At 56.4% G+C, this 9,662-nt stretch overlaps 1 protein-coding gene across 1 annotated transcript; it reads right to left on the minus strand.

The window, feature by feature from the left end:
* Positions 1–8,262: 8,262 nt before the first annotated feature.
* On the minus strand, positions 8,263–9,392 carry LOC112669214 (keratin-associated protein 10-8-like). Its single transcript, XM_049104603.1, has 2 exons — positions 8,683–9,392; positions 8,263–8,622 (listed from the first exon to the last, which is right to left on the minus strand). Exons 1-2 carry the CDS (start codon positions 9,355–9,357, stop codon positions 8,578–8,580), a joined length of 720 nt encoding a protein of 239 aa, XP_048960560.1. The 5' UTR covers positions 9,358–9,392; the 3' UTR covers positions 8,263–8,577.
* Between the last annotated feature and the right edge of the window lie 270 nt (positions 9,393–9,662).

Raw genomic sequence — 9,662 nt, forward strand, 5'->3', positions numbered from 1 at the left:
GAGGAGACGGGATAACTCCTCCTTATAGAAGGATTCCAGTTAGTAAGTGGAGGTGGAAGGCGGAAGTAGAAGCTCACCCTCAGAACACCACAGTGGCCTTGCTGCAGGCACGGCCCCCAGAGGGACGCTAAAACCATTGGGCAAACATTACGGCAGAAACGGGACATTTGCAAAGTCTCATAGAATCTCCCCCCACCCCAAATATGTATTAATTACAGAGGGAAAAACAACCATATCCCCAGGGACGTGACACATCCTCATCATGTACCTCTGCTTCCCTGGACTCATTACTTCTGTGAGATTCTTCCCCAAACACAATAACCTCCGTCTAACGGCGAAGAAACTTCAGACAACCCCAAATTTCTTCTGCAACACACGTGACCAGGGTTCTTCACAAGCAACAAGACATAAAGGATAAGGAAGGACCAAAAAGCTCTCTCAGACTAGAGAAGACCGGGGAGACCTTACCAATGCTGCGGGGAGTTCTAGGCTAGAGAGGGGCCATTCACGGGAAATAGGATAGATGCCAATGCTGATTTCTAGGATTTGTCATCGATCTATGGATACGTAAGATATTACTAGAGGAAGCTGGGCGAGGGCATGGGTAAGCACACAGATAAGTGTCCCATGAGCTCAGCTGTGCCTGGACAAGCAGGAGATGTGCGTGCGCGGCTGGCCTGTCAGGCCACGCGCTACCTGCGCCCATCCTTCCCTGCCGCAGACCACAGTCCCCAAGAAAGGAGACCCGTTCCGCATTTTCTCCCATCCCAGATTCTGGCCTTGTCTGCTTCCGAGCAGGTGCTTGCTAAGAGTCGAAGTCCTAACCCCTAGTATCTGGGAAGTGACCTTTTTTGGAAAGACAGTCTTCACAGATGATCGAGATCCAGTGAGGTCACTGGGGAGAGGAGTCCTAACCCGATACAATTGGCGTCCTTGTTAAAAAGAGAAAATGTGGACGCAGACAGGCACCCAGGGAGGATGCCGTGGGAGGATGCAGGCAGAGAGCGGGAGATGCTTCTCCAAGCCAAGAAACCCCAGGGTTGCCAGCAAACCCCCAAAGCTAAGAGAGCATGGGACAGCTTCTCCCTCACGGTCCCAGAAAGAGCCAACCCTGCCCATCCTTGATCTCGAGGCACAGGCCGGTGCTCGGCCAGCAGAGCGCTCAGCCCAGGGCCTAGGAGCCAGCACCCGCCCCCAGGTATTCCACCCCGGGCCCCCAACAACCCTGCTAAAACAACAAGAAACCTGCACTCCACCCCCAAGTTTGCTTTCTAGGACTAAAAACAGGTAGAGACTCCCAGGCCAGATTCCAGAGTTTCATGAACTGAGCAAGGACTCTTGGAAGTTAAAAGCTGTGGCTGGTTCTGCAGGACCCAGCACTTAGCACCGAGGAGGGAAGGGCATCGGAGACGACTGCTGGGACAGCACAAGCCAGGAGGGTATGAAGAGAAAGTCAGGGCAGCTGGTACACCCACACCCACCCGCACCCACACACTCACCCGCACCCACACCCCGCCCCAGCACCCACACCATGGCCGCCTCCACCCTGTCCGTCTGCTCCAGCGACCTGAGATACGGCGGCCGCGTCTGCCTGCCCGGCTCCAGCGACTCCTGCCCCGACCCCTCCTGGCAGGTGGACGACTGTCCCGAGAGCTACTGCGAGCCCCCCTGCTGCGCCCCGGCCTCCTGCCTGACCCTCCTCTGCACCCCTGCGAGCTGCGGGTCCAGCCCCTGCCCACCAGCCTGCCCCGGCCCCTGCCAGCCCTCGTGCGGCAGCTGCTCCCCCTGCCAGGAAGGCTGCTGTGTGTCTGTCTGCTGCAAGCCCGTGTGCTGCACCCCCGTCTGCTGCAAGCCCGTGTGCTGCACCCGTCTGCTGCAAGCCCATGTGCTGTGAGGCCTCCCGCTGCTGCCAGCCCAGCCCCTGCGCCCCCTCCTGCTGCAGACCCTCCTCCTGTGTCCCTGCTCTGCCACCCCATGTGCCTGACCTGCTGCAGCCCCACCTCAGCCCAGAAGTCCTGCTGCAGATGGGGCGTGTCCCCCCCACAGGTCCACCCAGTGACTGCAGTCCTCCCAGCCACCCCTCCTCAATCTGGTCTTGCCCCATGACGAGGGGCTGCTGCTCCTGAGGACGGGGCCGGTCCCACCTGGAAGCTGACCACCATGTCCTGAACTGCTCCAGCACATGGACCAGTGTCTGCTGGTCCAGTGTGCGGCTGAGCTGGACATGTAGAAAAACTAAACATCCGCATGCAGTGCCACGGCCCTGGGGAGGTCTCCTAGGAAGTCCCCACGGCAGCGGCCTCCCCTCCTTATCTCCCACCCCTCAGGAGGGTCAGCCCAGCCTCTTCAGCTCAGTGACCCTTCAGAGACCCTCAGACCCTCAGAGACCCAGTGTCCAGTCTCTGGACACTGACTTAAGCAAGCTGACCAATAAACGCCCAAGACCAAGTAGAGCACTGGCTCCGTCCATCCTATCATTACCCCCCACCCCGACCACACGTCCGCTTCTCCCCTCTGCGCACAACATTGCCGCCCTGCAGGACCCTGTGTGGTTTCCTGCGACTCCCTGAGGTCCCCGCTGGGCAGCAGAGGGTGGGGGTGGCTATTGTAGCCCTTTGGCCACTTGGGGTCTTCCCGGGCTCATCCTTCTCCCTCCTGTACTGTCATCCATTGAATAGCTCTTTTCCTTGATTTGCCCCTGCCACTCCTCACGACAATCAGGACTAGGATCTGCTAGATCCATGTTTCTCCAAAGCATGTCCCGATGTCCTCCTAACTTTGAAACTAGCAATCTTTATCACTGTATTGCCTAAAACCTTCTCACACGCCCCACTGATATTCCCCGTGTGGCGTCGGAGCACACCGTGTGATCTGTTGCTTACATCCTTCCCTCTCTGGGTCTTCATGTCCTCTCCAAGGTCAGAGTAATAGGACTCACTCTTGCAATATTTGCAAGGATTGGCAATAATGGCAAAGGGCAAGTGCATTCTGATTACAGTGAACGTGCAGGGCCCAGGCGGACTGGTCAGGACAGAAAGACACTGTGGAGACTTCCGGGTATTTTAAGAACTCTTTAAAAACTATGCTTGGAATACTGATGTGTTGGAGTCCTTGGAGGAAGTACTGATTCTCTTCCAATGATGATAAAATCAAGAGGGATTTTGATGTGAAGATGTCTGAGGCTTGCCCACAACTTGACTGCAGAAGAGGCGGAGGTTGTATGGGACACCGGAGCACCCACCATGTGGAAAGCCTGGTTCCAGGATAGATGAGAGTGTTCACCACACAGGGTGCCCACAACACAGCTCGATGTGCCAACTCTAACACGTGGAACAAGAGAGAACAATAATCCTGAGAACGGGAATTCTGCGGGGGAGTCTTCAGTGGCCCAGCAGAGATGGCCATTCCCAGTCATGGCAACCAGGGGCCTTCCCAAAGTCAACTCTGAGTGCAGAAGGTAACATGCTGGCAGGTGGGGGGCAGGAAGGAGGAAGCAAAACCCAGCAAGATATCCAACACTGTCACCCACTTCCACTGGCCATTTGGGAGGGGCCTCATCTCATTAAGACTTATTTCACAAAAACCAAAATCCCTGTAGTGGTAATTCATTCACTAAGGGATATTCTTTCCATTTCTAAATTAGTGATAACACAAAGGTTGGAGACTCAAGGGACAAACAAAAACTGTGACCAGAGGTCATATGTACCCCCTTGAATAACTGGTGATGGTCACTGAGCCCAGAGACCAAGACCCCGGGATGTCCCCCAGGTCTGCATCCTCAGAACCTGGGGTAAAGACTCAATGTTCCCATGCCCTCGAATGAACCCCGCTCTGTGAAATTCATTATCACCAGGTCAAGCACTTTCCTAGCTTGTTTTAGACGCCTGAGGGTTCCTCTCTGTTGCTACAGACCAGTCTGATGGAGTGCATTTGACCCGGGGAATCTGCAAGGTCCATAACTAAGCACATGCTTTGGCCTCTCAGAGCGGCTTCAGACTCTTCATGCATGTGCCATTTCTCCCTAAAAATGCTCTCTGTTCACTGACTAGAACTCACCAGCAATACCAGGATCCAAATCCAAGTACCTCTCTTGGCCATTCCTTTTATTTTTAAGACTGATTTATTTTGGGCAGCCCAGGTGGCTCAGTGGTTTAGCGCCGCCTTCAGGCCAGGGCCTGATCCTGGAGACCCGGGATCGAGTCCCACGTCAGGCTCCCTGCATGGAGCCTGCTTCTCCCTTTCCCTGTGTCTCTGCCTCTCCCTGTGTCTCTCATGAATAAATAAATAAATAAAATCTTTAAAAAAAGACTGATTTATTTGTTTGAGAGAGAGAGAGGAAGAGACCACAAGTTGGGGGAAAGGCAGAGGGATATAACTTTCAAGTAGACTCCCTGATGAGTGTGGAACCCAACTTGAGGCTCAATCTCACCACCTGTGAGATCATGACCCTGAGATCATGACCTGAGCCAAAACCAAATGTTGGACGGTCAACCACCTGAGCCACCCGGGCATCTCCCCCTCCTCCCTTGGCCACTCTTACCCACAAAATTCTTAGCTGTATATCTGGATTTTGCCTGAATCACTCCATAGATGGGGCCTTCAATTAGGGCTTGACATACTTACTATGGGATACAGGCAAACAGGACCCATTGAACCTTGCGTGGGATGCAAGATTGGTGTTGTTTCTCATGGAGGTCGGAGCCCCAGAGAAGTTGGGTTGAGGCTCCAGCATCCACTATGAGAGTTCCCACTTGAAGACTGTTGGCTACATGCTCCAGTCCTGGGGCAGCAGGTAAGTCTCAGGTTGGGCTTCAGTCTAGCTGGAGCATTTCCCAGAGTGGAAGAAGGAAGACTCAGTTTCAGAGTCAGGGAAGATCTCGAGTAGTCAAAGAAGGAAGCAAGGGATTGGCTAGAGGAAGAACCGAAGTCTCAAAACAAAGGAGTGAGGCTTTGCTTCAGGACATGATGGACCTGACTTGTCCTCCCACCTTAAGTAACTAGAAAATGAGACAAGATATATAAGAAACCCATTTTCAGACATTGGACAACTGACAATGCAGAACTTGGATTCCTAGGAGAAGACAAACAGGAGATCCCTATGATTGCCCCAGCCTCCTGGCTGGGTTTCTGGGCTGCAGCATGTGGAGGGGAATGCTGTCAGTATAGGGGTTGCTGAGCTGAAGAGAGGGAAATCAGAGTCAAAGAGGCTGAGGCACCCAGAATTTGTGGGGACTGACACAGAAGAAGAGAGAGATATACAGCAAAGAGCTCCACGGGAACACCTTGAGTCCACTGCCCAATACTCAGCCATTGTCAGAACTCAGAACCCCATGAGTCTGGACAAGAACAATCACGGAGCTTGAAGGGGAACAAGTCCCAGAGCTTAAGCAAGGCTAAGAGGCAATGGGTTTCCGAACGACCAGAGTGGAGACCGCACTGGGTACCAGAGGCATTCAGTACAGATCCCAGAAGTCACATATCAAGAGCCGTGCTAACCCTGCCTGAGAGTAAAGGCCTCTTTAGATCCGCCGTAACAAAACGTGGGAACAAGCACAGAAGCATCACCATTATCAAGCCGGTCCACGGGTGGTAACTGCCAGATGGAACAAAGCCCAGCACTGTTTAGAGGAAGGAAACAAAGTACAACACTCAACAGTATTACACTATTATTTTATTGAAACGCAGCATCCAATAAAAAATTACTAGACACTTTTTTTAAAAAGATTTAATTTATTTATTTATTTATTTATTTATTTATTTATTTATTTATTTATGAGAGAGAGCGTGTGAGCATGACAGGGGGCAGGGCAGAGGGGGAGGGAGAGGGAGAGAGAATCTCAAGGAGCCTCTGTGCTATGCATGGAGCCCAACACACGGCTCCATCCCATGACCGTGAGATCATGACCTGAGCTGAAAGCAAGAGTTGGACGCTCAACTGACTGAGCCACCCAGGTGCCCCAAAATTACTAGACACATTCAGAGGAAAAAGCTAACCCATAATCAAGAGGCAAAATAGATTATACAAACAAGCCCAGAAATGACCATTGCTGGAATTAGCAGACAAGGTAGTTAAAACAATTATAATAAATATGTACAAGGATTTTAAGGAAAACATGAACACAAAGCAGAGAGAAATGTAAGATATAAAAGAGAACTAAATGGAACTCCAAGAGCTGATAAACATAAGATCAACAATAAAAAATGTAAAGGATGAGTTTAAAGGCATAATAAACACTGCAGATGATCAGTGACCTAGAAGACATAATCATAGAAAATACCCAAACCAAAAGGCAGTAAAGAAAAAAATTTGAATTAACAGAGCCTCAGTGGGGGCACCTGCGATGCTCAGGGGTTAAGCGTCTCCCTCCGACTCAGGGCGTGACCCCGAGGTCCTGGGATCGAGTCCCGCATCGGGCTCCCTGCATAAGGCCTGCTTCTCCCTCTGCCTGTGTCTCTGCCTCTCTCTGCGTCTCATGAATAAATAAATAAATAAATAAAATCCTTAAAAAAAAAAAAAAAAAAAGGGAAAGTGAAAAGCCAAGCCACAGGTGGAAAAATTTGCAGCATACATGTAGGATAAGTGACTGGGACTGGCATCGTAAGAAACACTTGCAAACAGTCTGATTGCAGAGCAGTGGGCAGAGGATCTGAGCAGACGCCTCCCTGCAGAAGACAGACCCACGGCCGGCAGGCCCACGAGAAGCTGACACCGCCCCTGGCCCCGCGCAGTAGCCTCCAGGAGGTGCACACGCCGCTCTGCACACGCCGCTCTGCACACGCCGCTCTGCACACTACTACCACGGGACCCCGCAAACCTCCCCCAGGGCTTTCCCCAGGAGAAACGAAAACCTGCAGAGCCCAGGCGCTTAAGCGGCTTCATCGTCGTTCAAAGCTGAAGGCGGCCCAGAGGTGCGGACGTACTTCAACAGGTGGATCCCCGCGGGGCCTCGCCGGGCAGTCGGACGCACCTCAGCAATTCAAACGGAGTTGATGCGAGCGCAGGCGACACAAGAGACAAGTGAGTGAAGCCAGACACCGAGCAAACCTGTCGTGCTCCCACCATACCGGACGCTCCAGGAACGATCAACTTTGGCGACGGAGCCCAGTAGCCGCTCCCGGGCCCAGGCGGGGCGTGGTGGCTCGGGCGCCCGGAACCTTCGGCAGGAGGGACAGCTTATACCCCGACCCGAGTGGAGGGTGAAGGTGCGGGTTTTTCTCAAAACTCATCAAACTGTACAATGAAATCGGCTGCGTCCCATTATATGGGAATTTCAAACAGATTTTAGACGGAAGCGCTGGTTGGGGGGGGGGGCGTGGAGGCAGGGAACATGCAGCAGGTGGGCGGTGTGGCGCCGGGGGCGGTGGCTGCGGGTGACGGAGGGCACTGAGCCCGGGACGGCCGGGCTCGCTTTGTGGGTTCTGGCCCTGGACACAGCTGCGGGGAGGGCACCTGGTCCACCTGGAGGCTGGGGGGACGGGGGAGCCAGCTCTGATCCTTCTGGGGAAGGGACACTGGGCCACTGCTTGCAAGAGTTCTGGAACCCTGCCGGGCGACATAGGGGGATGCCTCTGCCCTTGTCAACGAGTGTCCTCGCGTGACGCCAGTGCCATCCTGACATCAGAGCAGCATTGCCCAGAGCACCGGGCACATCCAGGCCTGACGGGGTTCCCAGCTCACTGGGGAGGCCCTGCCCGGTGACTCCGTGTCCCTCCTGCTCCCAAGTGGAGTCCAGACCTACCAGCTGATGTCCTGAGTCCTGCCCAGGACAGGACCCTGGGGCTCCTGCCACCCACCCTGAAGACTGTGCTTCCAACCTAGTCGTTTCCTTTGGGGGCTTGGAGCAGTGCCTCCCCCAGCCTGCCGCCTCTCCACGGGATGAGCAGAGCACGCGGGAAGACCCCAGGGGGACCCCAGGAGGCCCCCAGGCCCCAGGGTCTGTGCTGCCCAGAGCCCCCAAGCCAGCTTGTCTGGGCCGCTTTGCCCAGCTGGGGCAGTGGGTAGAGAAGGGTGTGGGCTGAGCCCCCCAGGCCGCACCCCGTGTGCAGGTGGCCAGCCTTAGGGGCCCCGGAGACCCACGAGGGGCCCAGCAGCACTGACCGTCCGTGTGAGGCCGTGAGTCCCACCCCCCGGCCCTTGGACCTCTCATCGCTCCTCCCAGAAATGTTCACGCAGGAAGGGACCACTGTTGGGTCCAAACCCCGGGACACCACCCCCGTGAGAGTCAGATGAAAGGAAGCAGGTCAGCTGGTGAAGTGAGTTTATTGGGGTGCTCAGGGAGGTGCCCACTGGTCAGAGGGCGAGGCCAGGTGACCCGAGCAGAGGAACTGGGAGGGAAAGCAGGTGACCCAGGGCAGGTGGAGGTGCGTCCCAGGAGCAGGAGCCCCGGGGAGCCACGGGGTCAGCATTCTTGGGAGGAAGGAGGTGAAGGTCAGGTCAGGAGAGTGGACACCCAGGGGGACCCCATCGTGGGTGGGGGCAGCCACCTAGCACAGGTGAGGGCTGGGCTGAGGGGTGGTCGGGAGGCCCACGGTCCCTGGGTGGGGCCTGTGCCCAGCGCCCTGGGGGCACGTGCCCCATCAGCGGGAGCACACGGGGCGGCACAGCAGGGACATGCTGGAGGTCTGGGGGCAGCAGCTGGGCTGGCAGGGGGAGGGGGTGGCGCAGCAGGCGGGCCTGCACACGGGGCGACAGAGGAGGGACACGCAGGAAGAGGGTCTGCAGGGGCTGGGCTGGCAGCAGGGGGAGGCCTGGCAGCAGACAGGGGTGCAGCACACGGGCTTGCAGCAGACAGACACAGAGCTGTCTTCCTGGCAGGGGGAGGAGTTGCAGCAGGAGGGCTGGCAGCTAGACTGCTGGCAGCAGGGGGAGGACTCACAGCAGACAGGCTTGCAGCAGACAGGCTTGCAGCAGACGGGGGTGCAGCAGACAGGGGTGCAGCAGACAGGCTTGCAGCAGACAGGGGTGCAGCACACGGGCTTGCAGCAGACGGGGGTGCAGCAGATGGGCTTGCAGCAGACAGGGGTGCAGCACACGGGCTTGCAGCAGACAGGGGTGCAGCACACGGGCTTGCAGCAGACAGACACACCACAGCCCTCCTGGCAGGGGGAGCAGCTGCCGCACGAGGGCTGGCAGGAGCCGGGGCAGGCTGGTGGGCAGGGGCTGGACCCGCAGCTCGCAGGGGTGCAGAGGAGGGTCAGGCAGGAGGCCGGGGCGCAGCAGGGGGGCTCGCAGTAGCTCTCGGGACAGTCGTCCACCTGCCAGGAGGGGTCGGGGCAGGAGTCGCCGGAGCCGGGCAGGCAGACGCGGCCGCTGTAGCTCAGGTCGCTGGAGCAGACGGACAGGGTGGAGGCGGCCATGGTGTGGGTGCTGGGGCGGGATGTGGGTGCGGGTGAGTGTGTGGGTGCGGGTGTGGCTGTGAGTGTGCGAGGTGCCGGGGTGTCGGTTTTTATACCGTCCTGGCTCTTGCGTCCCAGGGCCCAGCGGCCCGCAGTTCCGGCTCCGAGGCCCCGAGGGATGCTAATTTGCAGGCACGTTGTGCAGCTCGTAAATCTCCTGGAGCATCTGACTCCCGAGGTGGCCCACGTGTCCCCGGGGATTCGGGTGCAGTGACAAGGTCTCAGCCCGGGTTCTCAGGGCAGGGGATGGATGGGGTGTCAGGCGA

Source organism: Canis lupus, chromosome 31 (assembly GCF_003254725.2).
Source record: "Canis lupus dingo isolate Sandy chromosome 31, ASM325472v2, whole genome shotgun sequence".
Lineage (NCBI taxonomy): Eukaryota > Metazoa > Chordata > Mammalia > Carnivora > Canidae > Canis > Canis lupus.